The following is a 20,145-nucleotide window of genomic DNA, read 5'->3' on the forward strand; positions in this document are numbered from 1 at the left end:
GTCTGAACCTGATAAATATAGATGATGAGAGCCTTCTCCATTAAGTTCTGGTATTGTCCATTTGTTAATAATAAGAATGTAAAATACAGAAATAATTCCGTATAATATCTACAAACTCTATTTAAAAGCATGAAAGAGGGAAAATGGTTGAGAGGAAAACAGAGGCTATAAAGTGGAAACAAAAAATACGGAAAAAGTATAAGCTAGAAAGTTCATTGCTTGACAAAATAAAAACAAGATCACTGGCACATAACCATAACAGGTGTTATAGTTTAAAAAAAATATTACTTGCAACCCAAGGTCTCAGAAGTTGCATAGAAATATGCACAGGGCTCATTGGTATGTTACCAAAGGAAGGAGTTATAGCGAGTGTGGAAATTTTATCATGGTCAGATTAGATTTATTATTCATTCCACAGACCCACAAAAGAGGAGATCCTCCTGTGTGTGGAACATGTCAGATAAACACATTACAAAAATGTAATTAGAAAAACTTGAGTTTCATTAATTTTAATGATCCTCAGTCAACAAACAATGAAATTATGTACATGAATTAAAATTAAACTTATAATATTTACAGGTTTAATACTTACATCTGCTTTCCATACATCCATCATTCACACAGTAGGTAGTTACTTGGCTGTTACAACCAAGTACTGTCAAAAATTAAAGTATAATAAATTTTCATTAAAATGGTCTACTGCACTTGTTGAGAAATTCATCGATGGAAAAGAATGAGTTGGCCACCAAAAATTCTTTTAAATTATGTTTAAATTGTGCCTTGTCTGAAACTAAACTCTTAATGGTTGCTGGTAACTTATTGAAAATAAACACTGGAGTCCTTTCTGGGCAAGAGTAAGTGATTTTAAATATTGTTCTTATTCCTAGTATTGATACTGTGTAATAGGCAGTTAGTTGGAAAAAGAGATGTATTATTTACAACAAACAGCACACTGTTATGGGAAACGATCAGGATGTTATTATGGAAAACAATCAGCACATCATTACAGAAAACTGCATATATCCTAGAAATTTCTGGAACAGATTGTTTCACTTATGTAATAATAATATGAAAGTTTTACTTACTTTATTGCATCTGTGTAGTAGTTCACATTATCAAGATCAGTTTCAAGTAACAACTGAACTGCCCTATCCATTTCTCCCAGGAGAATCAGCTGTTCTATTACTTTCTTTGTATGAATATAGTCACCTCTTTTGCTCTCATGCAATGTTACTCTTTCCAACTGTAGTTTCTGTCAGAATAATCACACATTCATATTACATAAAAAATAAAATCGAAAGCATAAATTTGTGTTACACATACAAAAATGTGTCTTGTTTTTCAGTTTCTCACCTGGTATGTGTACGGTTCACATAAAACATCATAATATGAATCAAGGGGCTGTATATGAGGATATCTATTGATGCGTTTAGTATCCATGGATGTTGGCGAGCCTGAACCAGCAGTCATATAACCAGAAGCATGTTGCTCCACGTCTCCAGTTTTACTTGAAGGAGAAGAACAATTTTACAAATATTAACACAGCCCTACTGTCACAGACTGCAGATTTCATAGTTAAGTCTAGTGGCTTGCAGACCATAAGTTATTATTTATGCCAAATGCTGAAAGATGTATTAGAGTATACAGTGCTCAATATTTTAATGTGGTCCGTCAGTACTGATTAAATTCGTGCAATGACTGAGATATGTTTGTAAAGAATATAATTTTAATTTTCAGCTGAGTAATAAGATTTATGCGATAGCATCATTTGTATCTATACTGTTGACAGAATGAAATGTGCCGTCATTTTTAAATTAATGGGGCATCTAGTAAAAAGTTAATCATTTACTCAGTATTTTATATGAATTTGTAATGCATATCTTACAATCCCTTCTGCCAACAAACCCATATTTAGTGGTAATGAAATTTCTACTTTTCAAAGAAGCCAATCTGTAACAGAAAACTTGCTCCAACCCTGATGACCTCAATATATACTCTTAACATCCTATGATAAAACAGTCATGTCAATCAAATATCTTACAATGAGGGCTCAGAGCAATATTAGTAAATGACCAAATGAAACAATTAGTAGAAGATTAAATACCAGATTGAGGGAATTTTGTTAATGTGTATCTTACATGTGTCAGTAATGGGTAATTATGAGTCTCTCATAATCTCAGCTTTTCTACTCAGTGAAGGGAAAAAGATCAGAGTGCTCTATGTAACTCTGAAATCAGAAAAGTCTATATGTAGTCCTAACTTCATCATGCATTACCATCTTTCCTGTTAGCAGCAGAAAGCATTAAGGGATTTGTAAAATTGAAAGTACTCAATATTAGTTATGTTTGGAATTTTACATCATCTAACTTAATACCGTCCACAATAAATGAAATATTTATTCCAAGATGAATTTTGTAATAGTTCTTCTCCGCTGCAAATTATCCTTGTTGCTTAGAGTACAGACTGTGATCTTTCATTCAATTTTTTGTACTATACGCTTACAACAGAGTAGTAGCTACACAAAGCACCAGTACTGACATGTTTTGTAAATGGTCATAGTTTAAAAAAAAAAAAGAAAAAGGGACCAGGAAAGGATTGACAATTAGAGTGTAATGTGCTACTGACAATGAGGTTATTAGAGATGAGCTAAAGCTCAAACAGGAAAAGAATGATGGAGGACATCAGCCATGTCCTTGCTTTAATTAATTCAGGGAAACAACATCGACAGAATCAACTTTTGTAGTTCTGTCTTCCTCAGTTGCGTGTAATATTACGGTATATTGATAATTTTTACTTATGGACTGTCTGACAGCAACTGAATAAAACACAATTTTAGTGCCATACGCGTTTCGCCTTTATTTTCTGCAAGGCATCATCAGTGGCCTGGAATATGTACATATGTTAGCTATTTTATTTACATTTTTGTCACTGTGCCTATAGGTTATAAACAGTTCTGGTGGTTGTTATTTGCAGAAAATAAAGGCGAAACGTGTATGGCACTAAAATTGTGTTTTATTCAGTTGCTGTCAGACAGTCCATAAGTAAAAATTATCAATATACCGTAACATCAACAGAAATTTGGATGGCTGGATGGGTTTATGAACCCTGCTGCTCCCAGGTGCTTGTTTGAGTGCCATAACTAGTGTACCATATTTTTTGGTAATTTCAATAAAACACTTGGAGTGATATAACAACTCACTGCAAAAAATTTCTACATTTGGGTTCTTATCATAAATAACTGAATTCAATTTGAGAGAAAGACAAATTATTGAAAAAGGAACATTCTTAGGGGGAGGGGGGGGGGGGGGGAGGGGATATCTTCATGTAGTCTATTAAAACAGATCTTAGGTGAAAGCAGTCAAAAAAGCAAAGTAGTCTCTTCTGGTCGGTGAATGGAAGAAATTGCTGATTATGATACAGTCCAAACACACTTTTAAGCAAAGGCTTACATCAACACCATCATGTTATCCAACCATATTCTGAGAACACACACACACACACACACACACACACACACACAGTAAATATAAAAATTATGTTATACTTCAGGGGTTCCTGAAGAGGGGCAGCAGCCTTTTCAGTAGTTGCAGGGGCAACAGTCTGGATGATTGACTGATCTGGCCTTGTAACACTAATCAAAACAGCCTTGCTGTTCTGGTACTGCAAACGGCTGAAAGCAAGGGGAAACTACGGCCGTAATTTTTCCCGAGGGCATGCAGGTTTACTGTACGGTTAAATGATGATGGTGTCCTCTTGGGTAAAACATTCCGGAGGTAAAATAGTCCTCCATTTGGATCTCCGGGCGGGGACTACTCAAGAGGATGTCGTTATCAGGAGAAAGAAAACTGGCGTTCTACGGATCGGAGCGTGGAATGTCAGATCCCTTAATCAGGTCGGTTAGAAAATTTAAAAAGGGAAATGGATAGGTTAAAGTTAGATATAGTAGCAATTAGTGAAGTTCGGTGGCAGGAGGAACAAGACTTCTGGTCAGGTGAATACAGGGTTATAAACACAAAATCAAATAGGGGTAATGCAGGAGTAGGTTTAATAATGAATAGGAAAATAAGAATGTGGGTAAGCTACTACAAACAGCATAGTGAATGTATTATTGTGGCCAAGATAGATACGAAGCCCACGCCTACCACAGCAGTACAAGTTTATATGCCTACTAGCTCTGCAGATGACGAAGAAATTGAAGAAATGTATGATGAAATAAAACAAATTATTCAGATAGTGAAGGGAGACGAAAATTTAATAGTCATGGGTGACTGGAATTCGAGAGTAGGAAAAGGGAGAGAAGGAAACGTAGTAGGTGAATATGGATTGGGGCTAAGAAATACAAGAGGAAGCCGCCTGGTAGAATTTTGCACAGAACATAACTTAATCATAGCTAACACTTGGTTCAAGAATCATAAAATGAGGTTGTATACATCGAAGACGCCTGGAGATACTAAAAGGTATCAGATAGATTATATAATGGTAAGACAGAGGTTTAGGAACCAGGTTTTAAATTGTAAGACATTTCCAGGGGCAGATGTGGACTCTGACCACAATCTATTGGTTATGAACTGTAGATTAAAACTGCAAAAAGGTGGGAATTTAAGGAGATGGGACCTGGATAAACTGACTAAACCAGAGGTTGTACAGAGTTTCAGGGAGAGAATAAGGGAACAATTGACAAGAATGGGGGAAAGAAATACAGTAGAAGAAGAATGGGTAGCTTTGAGGGATGAAGTAGTGAAGGCAGCAGAGGATCAAGTAGGTAAAAAGACGAGGGCTAATAGAAATCCTTGGGTAACAGAAGAAATATTGAATTTAATTGATGAAAGGAGAAAATATAAAAATGCAGTAAATGAAGCAGGCAAAAAGGAATACAAACGTCTCAAAAATGCGATCGACAGGAACTGCAAAATGGCTTAGCAGGCATGGCTAGAGGACAAATGTAAGGATGTAGAGGCTTACCTCACTAGGGGTAAGATAGATACTGCCTACAGGAAAATTAAAGAGACCTTTGGAGCAAAGAGAACCACTTGTATGAATATCAAGAGCTCAGATGGAAACCCAGTTCTAAGCAAAGAAGGGAAAGCAAAAAGGTGGAAGGAGTATATAGAGGGTCTATACAAGGGCGATGTACTTGAGGACAATATTATGGAAATGGAAGAGGATGTAGATGAAGATGAATATGAAATGGGAGATATGATACTGTGTGAAGAGTTTGACAGAGCACTGAAAGACCTGAGTCGAAACAAAGCTCCGGGAGTAGACAACATTCCATTAGAACTACTGACAGCCTTGGGAGAGCCAGTCCTGACAAAACTCTACCATCTGGTGAGCAAGATGTATGAGACTGGCGAAATACCCTCAGACTTCAAGAAGAATATAATAATTCCAATCCCAAAGAAAGCAGGTGTTGACAGATGTGAAAATTACCGAACTATCGGTTTAATAAGTCACGGCTGCAAAATACTAACGCGAATTCTTTACAGACGAATGGAAAAACTAGTAGAAGCCGACCTCGGGGTAGATCAGTTTGGATTCCGTAGAAATATCGGAACACGTGAGGCAATAATGACCCTACGACTTATCTTAGAAAATAGATTAAGGAAAGGCAAACCTACTTTTCTAGCATTTGTAGACTTAGAGAAAGCTTTTGACAATGTTGAATGGAATACTCTCTTTCAAATTCTGAAGGTGGCAGGGGTAAAATACAGGGAGCAAAAAACTATTTACAGTTTCTACAGAAACCAGATGGTAGTTATAAGAGTCGAGGGACGTGAAAGGGAAGCAATGATTGGGAAGGGAGTGAGACAGGGTTGTACCCTCTCCCCGATGTTATTCAATCTCTATATTGAGCAAGCAGTGAAGGAAACAAAAGAAAAATTTGGAGTAGGTATTAAAATCCATGGAGAAGAAATAAAAACTTTGAGGTTCGCTGATGACATTGTAATTCTGTCAGAGACAGCAAAGGACTTGGAAGAGCAGTTGAACGGAATGGACAGTGTCTTGAAAGGAGGATATAAGATGAACATCAATAGCAAAATGAGGATAATGGAATTTAGTCGAATTAAGTTGGGTGATGCTGAGGGAATTAGATTAGGAAATGAGACACTAAAAGTAGTAAAGGAGTTTTCCTATTTGGGGAGCAAAATAACTGATGATGGTTGAAGTAGAGAGGATATAAAATGTAGACTGGCAATGGCAAGATAAGCGTTTCTGAAGAAGAGAAATTTGTTAACATCGAGTATAGATTTAAATGTGAGGAAGTCGTTTCTGAAAGTATTTGTATGGAGTGTAGCCATGTATGGAAGTGAAACGTGGACGATAAATAGTTTGGACAAGAAGAGAATAGAGGCTTTCGAAATGAGTTGCTACAGAAGAATGCTGAAGATTAGATGGGTAGATCACATAACTAATGAGGAAGTATTGAATAGGATTGGGGAAAAGAGAAGTGATCACCAGTTTAGTATTGGAGAGCAGCGTGGAGGGTAAAAATCGTACAGGGAGACCAAGAGATGAATACACTAAGCAGATTCAGAAGGATGTAGGTTGCAGTAGGTACTGGGAGATGAAGAAGCTTGCACAGGAAAGAGTAGCATGGAGAGCTGCATCAAACCAGTCTCACGACTGAAGACCACAACAACAACAACAACAACAACAACAACATACTTCAGGGGAAAATTTTACTACCCATAAGTATTTGAACCCAATATCATAAGGGACTTTGGTTATACATGGAGAGCTATCACTTATTTTTCTATTGGATCCTTCACAATTTGAACAGGAAAGATGGTGGGTGGGTAGAGGTACTGCAGTACCTTCGTATGGCTAAACAATTGCTTGCAGAGTTATTTGTAAATTTTCTTCTCAATGCAGTCAGTCTTTTGATGCACAAATAGAGTCTGCAATTACAGCATCACAAATACAATAATACTAATGCAGATATATTAATAGAGTTCAACTGCTCCCCCCCCCCCTCCTCCTCCTCCTCCTCCTCCTCCTCTATCCTCCCCTTGTCCATGAAGTGTCATAACCTCCCCCTGAGCATTAACAACTTACTTACATTAATAACTTACTTCAGGATACTTTTTAAAAGAAAGAAGGCTATATGAAATTAAGGTCAACACATTTACTGCAGATACATTTTGTATCTCCCATTCAATATTTTCTGTTACCTTCCGCATCTCCATGCCATTTATTTATTTATTTATTTATTTATTTATTTACTTACTCTGATTCTTCCACTTGTGAAAGCAGTTTTTTCATCTCAAGCATACAAGCCACAAACCTCTACCAAAAAGGAGATGATGCACTGGAAGGGAAACGGGGGAGAAGGAATTTTTTATACCTAATATAATTTAGTCACATTATCCTCATCTATAAAACTGAAAATTCAATTTAGAAGGTTAAGGAGTTATGGGTCTAGTTCTAATTGTTGCCATCATCTCTATCAGTATTACTTCACGACCTGCTACCATAACTTTATCCACAATTTATGCTGAATTCAGTTTCAGCAGATGCTGGATTTAAAAACTAATCAATTTATGCATCTCCACTCACTTTGTTTCACATGCTCAAGCTGTATCATTTTAATCATCCTGGCCAACCATTACTTTTCTTAATCAGCATTTAAATGCTCTGTATGCCAAATGTAGCTCACCACTTGCAAAATTTTCAACTTAATAGCAGTGACATTAACCATTTTCTCAAATGATTACAAACTGTTAACTATTCAAATTTGATTTGCTCCCATTCACTGCTACAGGGGCTTGGGTGTATTTATTTTAAATTTGATTCTTCATATAAATGACCACCAAAGAAATTTTTTGCCTAGTACTTATTAACTGCAGACTGCAGATGGAACGACACATTAATCACAACAGCTTTTCTGTAATAACTATTTTATGTCAGGAAATATAAAATATGACACTTTCATAGATACAAGTTGCCTCCCGTTTATGTCTATCTCTTATAAATCCTCTGAAATGAAATTCTTGCAGCCAAAGACTATGTTTTAGGTTCCTATCAGTATACTTTCTTTCTGCAGGCATGTAGGATGTGAACTCTGTATTTTTTGTAATGTGTTAATTTCTTCTGTGATTTATTTGTTCTTTCTGCAGAAACTATGCCCGTTTTCTTGAGGTTAATGACTACTTTTCTGGAGATATCTGTGCATTTGTGACCACGTTAAACACATCAACAAATTACTAGGTTTCCCATTTCTGCGTGTGCTTTTATCTCGCATCTGTATACTCAGTTAATGCAAGGCTGCTCCAGTTGATGACATACATTTTATTTAAGTCCACAACTGGATGTTTACAAGTGGATCTGAAAACTGTCTGTTGTAAACCACTGTCATACAATTAATCATTTGACATTGTTTCACATCTTCACGATTTTCAGATACACCTGAAAAGGCCTAAATGTAAAGGCCAGAACCAGTTGCGAACATTAATAAAATCTATAACAGAAAATGGAGTGGCCTTTCATGAACTTCAACAAATAATAATATTTTAAATTCAATGCCAGCCATTTTATTCATTTTAATAATTCTGGCCCTACAGCACATTCTTCCATGCCAGACTTATTTATTTATTGACTTGGAGCATAAAGACCATATGGCCCATACCCAAACCAACCAGGCATTATTTACCTTTTATCATTACATTCATTTTGACATAGCTGTTACAAAGAGTTTTATTTAAAATATTAATCTAGAAGACACAGTTTAACAGATATATGTACAACAGATGCAGGTACAACCACAACAGCCATAACAGAAAAAAGTTTATTGTCAGGAGCCGATTATTTATAGCTTTTACATATCAAAGCAAAAAATCATTGTTTGGCACAATCCCTATATGTCATTTCTTTATTAAAACCACCAATCTCATCTAAATAACATACCATATTTAGGTAATTTCTCTCCTCCTCATCTACTTCTACTTCATTTTCTATTTCCAGTTTCTCAGGTTGGGTTGTGAAACAAACACTTCTATTGTTGTCTGTCTCTCCATAACATCTCTTTCGGTTTTCCTCCCATTTTCTCAGTGAACTCCCTCACTATATCTGCCCATTTCTTTCTGTGTCTTCTTTATGGTTACTTTTGAATTAACCTTTCACAAAATATTTTTTGTGGCACTTTCTCCTCTCCCCTTATCATATGTGTACACCCCTTCAGCTTTTCCTGAAGTTTCGAGATTCTGGTCCTTTTTCTGATCTTCTCATTTCTGATTCTATCCTTTCTTGTCTTCCACTCAATATCTCTGGAAAAATTTCACCTCTACTTTCTACATTCTTCTCTCTTCCTTTTTTGTTGTTTGTTTCATGTACCAGCTGCATATGCTAGAACAGATTCATAATAAGATGAATATAGAATATTTTACCTTCTGCCAAGACATCAATGTTCCACAAAATATTTCTTATGCTCTAGCAGAAGCTGTTTGTTTGCTGTACTCTTTTCCCAAGTTCATTGGCTAACCTGCCACCACTTATGATCACATTTCCTAAGCACTTGCAAGGTTGTCCTTAATCCCAGAGGGTGGCCTGTTGTTTGACCAAAACTGGAGTTTTAATAAGGAAGTGTCATAATAATTTTTTAACTGGATCATGACTGTTCTGAAAAACCATAGTTTTCCTATGGTAGAGGGGTACAGTCTTTGACTAATATTCAAAACTACCTAGGTCCTCAATTCATCAAAGAGGGTGGAAGAGCAAACAAGAGTTTCAGACCAGCAACCTCTTGGCCTTGGGGTGGGAAACTGCCCATAAAAATTAGAAGAATCAGCAATAACCAACACCAGGAGGATGCAGATGGCAATGGAAACCACTGCGTTAAAGACAAACAATGTGAATCCACAGGGCATGTGGCCTGTAATTGAAAATGTCATGATGATGATGATGATGATGATGATGATGATGACACAAACTTCAAGATAAGTTTCCCATTTGGATTTCTGGGAGGAGGCCGCCAAGGAGGAGAAAAATATTGAATAAACCAACTAAAGTGCAACATTCTGTCAACTGCAGTTTGGAATGTTGGAATGGGATAGGGAGACTAGAAAACCTTAAAAGGGAAATGCGAAGACTCAGTCTTGATATACTGGGGTCATTGAAGTGAAATGGTCAGATAAATAAAGGATAATATCAACATCATCAGAAAACTGTAAACAAGATTAGGATTCATTGTGAATAGGAAGGTAGAGCAGAGAATGAGTTACTATGAACAGTTCAATGATGGTAATAACCCATTCAGAATTGGCAGCAAACCAATACCAACAAGTTTCCATATACATACTGACGACACAAGGAGAAGATAAAGACACAGACAAAGTATAGCAGGTTACTGAAGGATAATTCAGTAAGTAAAGGGAGATAATAATTTAATTTTAGTATTCCCACCAGCACACATTGGAATGGAGGTAGACAAAATGGCGTGGTTATGTGGTTATTGAGGCAGAATAGTGTGGACAACTACCATGGGGGCAACTGTGGAAGTGTTTCTCTGCCAGTGACAGCAAGCCGAGCGGGGCAGTTCTAACGTTAAGTTCAACCACTACTGACCTCACCTAATGCCTCGTGCCATGGACCATTTCCATGTGCTCAGTTGTCAGGCACCTGCGCCTGTCATGTGCTGCATTCCTGTGCACATCTCTACGTGATTTCAGACTTTCTGCAGGCCTGTAGATTCAATTACATGATGAGTTCTCATTTTCTCATCAGCTTGTTGTTGAGCTACTGTTGGCCCATCCATGCCTTGTGATGACAGTGTTGTTTACTGGCATTGTCATGCCTGTGCAGATACTACAGTGGTAATGAAGGCCATTCTTATGCATGTGTGATGCTTCTGTCCCCCCCCCCCTTCCCCCCCCCCCCCCCCACTTTCCATTTTCAAGGTTTGTACTCCTTACTATGGTCATACAACCAGCTGTCTGAGAATACCTTGGGCTGGGCAGAAATTTTTGAGGCACATGTTTCTCTTAAACCGTTGGCAGTAATTAAATTTTGTTGCCCCTGCCCCAATTCACTTCTCCAAGCACAGCAAGGTAAAGGCAAAGTTGCAGCATTGGCAGGGTCAGAGTGTCATTTTGCCTATTACATCAAGTCACTGTGCCACCCTTTTGGTGGTGATTCAAAGGCCTGACAGCAATATATAATTCCATGGCCAGAGGAGTTGTTGGCGAAGGGAGTGGGGGCACTATTTTTCATGCACTGACTTTCATGACGCGTACCAGCAGTTGCCTTTGGACACACCTCCTCCGATTTTCTTGGTATTCAACACCCCCTTTAGGTTTTACCAGTGTAATCACTTGCCTTTTGGAATCTCATCTGCATCAGAACTTATCAACAATTTTTCGGGTACTCGATTAAGGGAATTCCCTGTTTCATAAACTATGTTGAAGGCATCTGGTTTATGAGCTCTACACGAGAGGAGCATTAACAAAATCTACATATGGTTTTTGAATACCTTTTAGAGTCTGGCCTTCATTAAAAAGTGGAGAAATGCAGTTTTTCTTACGAAAGCAGCATTTTTTGGGACATGTACTTGGCAAATATGGCCTCATTCCTACACACACACACACACACACACACACACACACACACACACGCGCATCGAAGTCATCGTCACCTGCTGGCACCCAAGAACCCGAAGGAGCCTCAGTCTTTTTCCTCTTAACCAGGTTCACCAAAAGGGCATTCAGTTTGTCTAGTCTCCAGATTGTCAACAGGCTTTTCAGTCCCTCAAGCAGTTTTTGTGCTCTGCTCCCTGTTTCGCTTCTTTTACACTGGGTAAACCTTTAACCCTGGCTTGTGTTGCACCCCAGTATGACATTGCTGCAGTGTTTTCCTACTGACTTGGGGTGGCACCCAACAGCCCATTGTTTATGCATCAAAGACACTTCCCAAGGCTCAGTGTAATTATTCACATGTGGAAAAGCATGCAATAGCTATTGTTTTCAGAATTAATAAATTTCAAATTTTCTCATATGGGGCAAGATTCCTCAACATCAAGCCCAAGTTGCTGGTTTCCTTATTTGGTCCTCATTCCCAGGTCCCAGATAGGACTCACCACCAATTGCAGAGGTAAGCCCTCTTTCTCAATAATTATTGCTATGAGATTCGTTACTGCTCCAACGCCCAGCATGTAAATACTGGTGTGGTCTTATGGCTGCCAGTGGGGCTCAATCCACAGTTTGATTAGCACTAGGTTCTCACATTTGCGATGAGCAATACTGGCAGCAGACCTTGTCAGATTTTCTCACAGCAGTGCAAGAGATCCTGGCCACCATGGCTGCTGGCCCACTTTCAGGAAAATTGTTTTGGTTGCCCCGATGGGTGCAGATCCAATGTGGTGTACAATTTTTCTCCTACTTAATTGATTCATTGTTGTCTAGGAGGTCCCCATGTTTGCCACAGAGGGGCAATGCTGTCGAATGGTCACCCACCAGCATTGTGTCCTCCCTCACTCCAGTTGCTGCATGCATCGCCTTGGCCTATGACTCATTGGTGCAACGTCACCTCTACTGGCCAGTGATAGATCACAAATTCGAATATCTGGTGCAGACTATCTGCGCCTGTGCACAGAACCAGTCTGTGCCGTCATGCCAGTTTTCCCCTTGGAATGAGAGGAACATTAACAAAATCTACAGATGGCTTTTGAATGCCTTCTTGAGTCTGGCCTTCATTAAAAGATGGAGAAATGCAGTTTTTCTCACCAAAGCTGCATTTTTTGGGACATGTACTTGGCAAAGATGGCCTCGTTCCTACAGACACACACATCAAAGCCATCATCAACCTGCTGGCACTCAAGAACCTGAAGGAGCCTCAGTCCTTTTCCTTAACCAGGATCACCAAAAGGGCACTCTTGGAATAGGATTGACGCCAATTTCATGGATCCATTTTTGGACCGTACATGGTGGTTGGTGGATGATGCCTTATCAAAATTTCTCATACATAGCCAAGCTGTTTTCCGTGTTGCTGATAGCCACTGTTCATGCATTTTCACTCACTTTTTCCACCAAGTGAGCCCCCAGGATCCTCGTGTCTGATAACAGTCGACAATTTGTGTTGCAAGAGAATTTGAAGACTTTGGCATTTGCAGCAGTATCCAGCATCTGATTACAAACCCATATCACCCAGCTTCTAACTGGGAGATGGTGGCACATATATTCAAAACCTAAATGAAGATGTTCGTGCCTATATCTTCCTGTGACGATGCACTGTTGAGTTTTCTGACTATGTAAGAAGTGGTGTCAGTCAATGGGTGCAGTCCAGTGGAATGTTTGTGTGGGCACCAGCCACAGAGTCTACTGGATTTTTTGCAAGTTGAGTTGCAAGACGTGGATCATTATGGCCCACCATGTTTTGCCATCGGGACTGCCGTTTGGACTCGGTCTTTCCGTTGGCAGAATGGATGACTGCTGGGTGTCATGGTGGCTCACAAAAGTCACCACCTATTTGTGATGGATCTCTGTGAGAAGAAGGATCTGTCATACAAATCAGTTGTGCCTACACCCTGTTGGGTCATCATTGCTACGGTCTTCCACATCAGCCAGGCAGTATGGTTGGTTGTGACATAGTTCCAGGTGTGAGCTCCCACTTTGTGTGCTCCCCCTCAATGTGGGAGGGCCCCCTTCACGCTCTCCCTTTGCCTGCGGCACTGGGCCCATGGACTTTGACCTGCTGCCCCCCCCCCTCCCCAATCCTCCTCCTCCTCCTCCTCCTACCTAAGCTCCTCTCCCGGTCTCACTGGTGACTGTGGCCTCACCTACACCATCGCTGGTGGACCGAACATTGCCTCCTCCTCTGTTTCTCTCCGACCCTCAGTGGAGCCAACAGCATCGGCATTATCTCCATAACTGACTGGTCTGCTGCCTGGCTCTCCAGCACTCCCACTGGTTCTGTGCCAGAGGTTGCAGCCCGATCCTGGCATTTTCTGCCATACTTGACCTTGTCAGGGGGGAGGGATTCAGTATTCAATAAGCCAGGGGGGGGGGGGGGGGGAGGGACTTCTGATACTGAGCTCAACCACTGTGGCCTCCCTTGTGCCTTGTGACATTTCCATGTGTTCAGTTGTCACCTGTCCAAGCCTGCCATGTGTTGTGTTTATTCTGATGCACATCTCTATACAGTTACAAACTTTCTGGCACCCCACAGATTGACTCACATGGCAAGTTTTCATTTCCTCTTGCAGGGTTCTCTTCCTAAGCTTGTTGTCAAGCCACTGTCAACCAGTACAGTGCTTTGTGCTGACAGTGTTGTTTGGCAGCATTGTCATGTCTGAGCATATACTAAACTAGTAATCATGGAAATGTGATAATAGGGGAAGATACATCAAGTTATGTTACTTGGCACTGTCAAATAATGTGAAAGTTACTTTTGTCCTTATGATGTACACACCAGTGTATCATGGAAAATGTTTAAATTCTATGTATTAAGTTCGTTCGTCCAGTTCATGTTTCTGATATTATGTAAAAGAGGGATGGAACATCACATATGTATCTATATGGATAAAGGAATTGAGAAATTTCTTGCATTTGGTGATGAATAGTAACAATCAAAACTGATAGAAATAATAAAAAATTTCATAGCAACTAATGCTGGAACAATACAACTTTTTGATAAATATCTGCAAACTGTAGGACACCCATTACTGAAAACATCTTAAAAATTGTGAGAAATGACTCGCCAGCTAGACTTGCCATTTATGGCTTGCTTACACAATTAACAAATTACTTAAACATAATTTTTGTTTACTGCAGTTCATTAAGCCATAAGTGAAAGATCATAAATTTCTTTATATCATACTTGTTTTTGAAAACTACTAGGATCCAAAAGGAAAAATGATAAAGTTCCACACTGGAGCTCCCTGTGCAATTTTGAACACTACTGTGAGGTACTTAACTAAATCTACAGTTTAAAAAAAAATGTAGTCATTACATGAATGCAAAATTAGGGCACATAACAGGTATCAACAATGCTAATACATTTTCCAGCAGCAAAAATTTAACTTTGGGAAGAGTATGCCTCAATGCTAATATAAACTGGACTTACCCATGCTTCATCTCAACTTTGGTTACTTGGAGATAATAAAGTGCTACAGTCCAAAAGTCAACTTCTGCAAGGTCTCCAAACAACTGAGCTACCATCAAGCAACGTTCAGCTGTTCCAAGAGGACAGCGCTTCATATATTCTAGCCTTTGCATATCCACCATACTCAGTTGTTCAAAAACATCTGGATACAGAAACATGACAAATACTTAGTAATAAATTGATTTATTCACTATAACATATAGAAAACATTAATGCTATCTGAAAGTCCTGTGTGGAATACAAGTACTGGAAAAAACATGTAAACTCTGCTTCACATGTCCTGCCACGCCTATTGGTACCAACTGACTGCCATGCCATCTTCTGCCAAAGGAAACATTGGATGCAATATGGAGGGACAGGGGATCAGCACACTGCTCTCCCAGCCGTAGTCAGTTTTTGTGGTCTGGAACCACTACTACTCAATCAGATAGCTCCTCAATTGGCATCATGAGGATGAGTGCGCCCAGTTCCTGTCTTGCCACAAAAGAAAAATCCGTGGCAGTACTAGGAATTGAACATGGGTCCTCCACAAAGCAGCCAGCAATGCTGACCACTCAACTATGGAGGTGAACTACAAATAAATGAATGAGTAGAGGTAATCACTCTCAGTGTGTTGAGTGGTGGTTGGGCAAATAAACAAGATAGGAAATGCTGCAAAGCTTTCAGACAATGTCCTTTTTAACAGATTGACAACACGCACATGTGCACGCGCACGCACACAGCGTGTCAAAGGAGTGCAAGTTGGGTTTCACATGACTGATGTTTTCAGACTCCATGGTGTTTGGCATGGTGGACATAATTCTGTTTGAGGTACCCCATTGCATTTGAGCTTGGAATATGTTTTATGATGCTACAACAAATGGATTTTAAGAATGCTGAATGTTTGTTTTGTAGATTACTTCTGCTACGACTTTCTTGTAAATCAGGGGCAGTTAAGAATTCAACTTATGATCCCCTGTCATGAGTGACATTACACTCAGCATGGCTGCACATTTGTCCTACTGCTACAGCACACTGACTGAATGTGAGAAGGGGGAAGAGGGGAAAACTGCAAATGTGCCACATTTAAATAGCAATACAATTGCACTGCATACAGCATGGTTTTATATTTCACACGTCTCAACAACACAGATCACAAAAAAAACATTTTTTCAGTATTACTTAATTATTTTTGGTGCACTGAAGACATTATACAATATTTATCTGATTAAGTTGTCTGCATACAAAGAGATGCAGACAATTTCACATTTCTTTGCAAACAGGCTGCCGTGTAATTGACACACATATCATTTCACAACTGAAAAAAGGTATTTCACATACATATGTTGATCAAAATATTGTAGCACTTTTGTAGCTTCATTATGGAGATGCAGAAATTCTACCTGATGAAGACAAAGTAGACAGTGGACAGTTATAACATAAAAGGATTTGTATATGGGAATTACATTACAAATCAATCAGTTACACCATGTACAGGGGCACTTTCAACTGGAATCACAAAGAGACTCAAAAACAGCTGTAAGATTGGCAGTGTCCTTAAAACATTTAGAAAACTATCCTTGTAACTCTATTAAGGGAACAATGAATTCTTCAATCCTCGCACTTTCTTTAATGTCACTACCCTTAGGGAACTGGACTGCGTTTTTCAGAATTTGTTTCTTCCACAATGTGAGTTTCTTTTTACATGTATCCCCATCAAATCAGAAAAAAGGTGTTTTTCACATTACGGTGTTTTACTGTGGCAGTGTGCAATCAAGTTCACTTAAAAAATGAGGTCTGCAGTCCATTCTGAATGCTGTAATTTTCGTTCTTGCACATCTTTTTTCTTGATAAATTCAACAATAGCAGGTTTTAAATAGAAAAATCATTCCTGGCAGGCCCATTGATTTAACCAATGCACTTTACAGTAACACATAAAGTTTCCTTACTCTTCATTCAATGCCATGGAAAAATGTTACAAACGAAAGCAGAATCATTCATGTGCTCCATGCCTGCAAATGTAGCACAAAGTGCTTCTAGATGTACAGAGCAATGATACCTGTCTATTGTGATTTTTTGCTGTTTCATTGTCAAGCAAATCTTTAGATTCTTTCTGCATGGTACTGTAAAGTCTTTTCAAAGCAAATTTGCAGATCCCCTTCATTATACGACTGGATAATAGATGTTGAGGATTCTCATCACTCTCTTCTGTCATTTCCATTAAGTTTTAAAGGCTTGTGGTGATAGATCACTAGACTTCCTCTTTTGTGCAAATAGCCACTGGACCTGTGAACATCCTTCACATTACAAATAAACAACAAAAGGTAAACAGCACAGACACTACAATTCTGCGGAACTGGAGAGTTGTGCTGGCCAAAAAGTGCCACACACCACAATACTAAATGAAATGTCGTACTGTACTGGGTGCTTCCAAGAAGAACTGAACGAAGCTGGGACAGGCTGACCATCAGCCCACACAGCCATCTCAGGTGTGGTTTTCGCATGCCATGGGGACCCTGTTGTAGACTGTGGACCTGTGCTTTCTTCAAATCATTGCTCATAGTTTTTGTTCAAGGGATCTAAAGTAAATGACTCCCTCCCCCTCTCCCCCTCACTCTATGTTTCTCACTATTGGTTTGTGTTAGCTTTAAACCAGACTTCCAAATAATTTTTCCATAGGTTTTGATATCCTCTGATTTTTTTCCCTTAAATCCTCAGGTTTTGATGACATTTCTGAGCCCTTAATCTCCTGAATTATCAGCTTTAAATTTTCTGTCCATATTGGTGTTAGCATATTGAATACAAGTCAAGTCCACTTTATTGCAACATATATAAAAAAAGAAGTTGATGCATGCAACTACCACTGACCATACAATTCAAAAACCACAAAAATATCATATCAAGATTAATAAATAAAAATATAGCAAATAATATTAAAAACCCACAAAACTTCCAAACATGAAGTCTATTTCATAATTCTTTTTTGGGGTACCAACATAAGGAAAATATATCAGGAGAATCAAAATCCAAACAACATAGCATTATTTAGCTATGAAATTATTAGAGAAATTTGACTTTCGTAGGACATTAATATCATAAATCTAGCACAGGTGACCATTATAAATTAACACTCCATATCATGTACCATTTCAGACAAATACTTAATCATGCAAGTTAGTTTAGTTTCACTCTTTTACAATATTGCATAAATACTTTGAAAACTGTCTAAAGAAAATAAAAATCTAAAACAGTAAATTATGTCTCATCATACCTTTTTTGTATGTGCCTGCAATTAACTCTTAAATTAAACAATGCATTACAAACTAGTGAATCCAGTGAAGATACATGTATTACTTTTTTCTACAGATGCTTCTTCTTCTGATTACTTAATTTCCAAATTACTCTACCTGTAATGATATTAAAGTAAAAAATTATTATCATAGCATACTTGCTAATTCCTGTTCTTTAAAGCCATCTTCTGAGGTGAAATCGAAATTGTATTCTTTCCAGAACTGTGAAGCAAGCAGCAGCTTGAGATTGAATGCCACCCGAATTGGAAGCAGAGAGAGGCAATACACGCACTCTGCAAAATCAGATTATAGTGTGATGTAACACAACAGACTTTCAAGCAAAGAATGTATGACGAACTTAGTAAAGATTAGTGAATTATGCAACATTGTTAATATTTGAAGCCATTATGTCTCAGTTAACTTCAATTATGTTTAACTACATCTACATCCATAATCTGAAAGCACTGTGAAGTTCGTAGCAGAGGGTACTGCCAATAGTACCTGTTACAAGTGCTTCTGACCAACACATTGAGGTAAGGAGCATGGGAAGCATGACTGTTTAAACACTTCTGTGTCTGCTGTAATCATTCTAATCTTGTCCTTGTGATCCCTACAAGAGATGAGCTTAGGGGAGTTGTAACATATTCCTAGATAGATTACTTAATGTAGGTTCTTGAAACTTTGTAAGCAGGCACTCTAAGAATAGTTTTTGTCCATCTTCAAATGTCTGCCAGTTCAGTCCTTTCAGCATCTCTGTGCCACTTTCCCATGGGACAAACAAACTTGAGATTTCTGTGCTACCCTTCTTTCTATCAACGAACCAAAGTATGTCACTTGCTTTACTTATGACTGAGCCTAAGTGATTGGTCTGTTTCATAACCCTAAAAACTGTTACACCCAGGTACTCGTATGAGTTGACTGATTCCAACTGTGACTCATTGATGCTGTAGACATAGGATATAACATTTTCCCATTTTGTTAAGAGCACGATGTTACATTTCTGAATATGTAAAGCAGGTTGTCAATCTCAGCACTATGGCGAAATCTTATCGAAATCCCACTTAACATTTGTGCAGCGTTTTCAGGCAGTACTTTATTATAGATAACTGCACCACCTGCGAAAAGTCTGTGGTTACTATTAATATTGTTGTAAGGTCATTATCTCTTCATATTTTTCATCAATGACTGCATCTTCTTCTTTGGATGTTGACATGTATATTTGTATTATCACAGTGTCCTCTGGTTTAGTTTCAAGTTTGACTAGTATTGTTCGAGAGCTATATTGCACATATCCCTTGACATGTGAGCCATAGTTTTTCCTTAAAATTATTCCAACTCCTCCCATTCCTGGTCTATCTTGGTCAGTTCCGGTGTGAATGACTGTATTCTCCAGACCAGAAATCACCTGGTTGGGGCCCATCTCATCTCCGATATGCCTAGGATATTGATTTCCAGCCATTCCATTTCAAGTTATACATTTTCTAGCTTGCTAAACTGAAGCAGTGTTCTCACATTCCAAGTGGCTATGTTTAAAATTGGGATTCTTTTCCTTCACATTGTCTATATCTTTTGCAGTTCCCACCCCAAGATCTGACTGGGGGACTACTTTATCTCCGGGAAATTTTACAGAAGATACTGACATTGTTTACTGCTGATGGTTGGGATAACCGTAGTTCTTTAATGTGGTGGTTTCCCGTTGTCTTCCACATCCTATGCCGAAATATACGAAGAAATAAGTAATGCGATGAGAAATGTTAAGGGAGATGAAAACCTGATTGCCATGGGG

At 38.6% G+C, this 20,145-nt stretch overlaps 1 protein-coding gene across 1 annotated transcript in view; it reads right to left on the bottom strand.

Moving 5' to 3' along the window:
- Window positions 1-20,145, bottom strand: part of LOC126252119 (WD repeat-containing protein 11-like) — a 226,656-nt gene that overhangs the window by 21,386 nt on the left and 185,125 nt on the right. Inside the window, exons 18-21 of the mRNA XM_049952988.1 lie at window positions 18,518-18,652; window positions 15,052-15,232; window positions 1,354-1,507; window positions 1,086-1,252 (exon numbers count right to left, since the gene is read on the bottom strand). Coding sequence (XP_049808945.1) covers window positions 1,086-1,252; window positions 1,354-1,507; window positions 15,052-15,232; window positions 18,518-18,652 — 637 coding nt within the window. The remainder of the gene's footprint in view (window positions 1-1,085; window positions 1,253-1,353; window positions 1,508-15,051; window positions 15,233-18,517; window positions 18,653-20,145) is intronic.

Source organism: Schistocerca nitens, chromosome 1, assembly GCF_023898315.1.
Source record: "Schistocerca nitens isolate TAMUIC-IGC-003100 chromosome 1, iqSchNite1.1, whole genome shotgun sequence".
Classification (NCBI taxonomy): Eukaryota; Metazoa; Arthropoda; class Insecta; order Orthoptera; family Acrididae; genus Schistocerca; species Schistocerca nitens.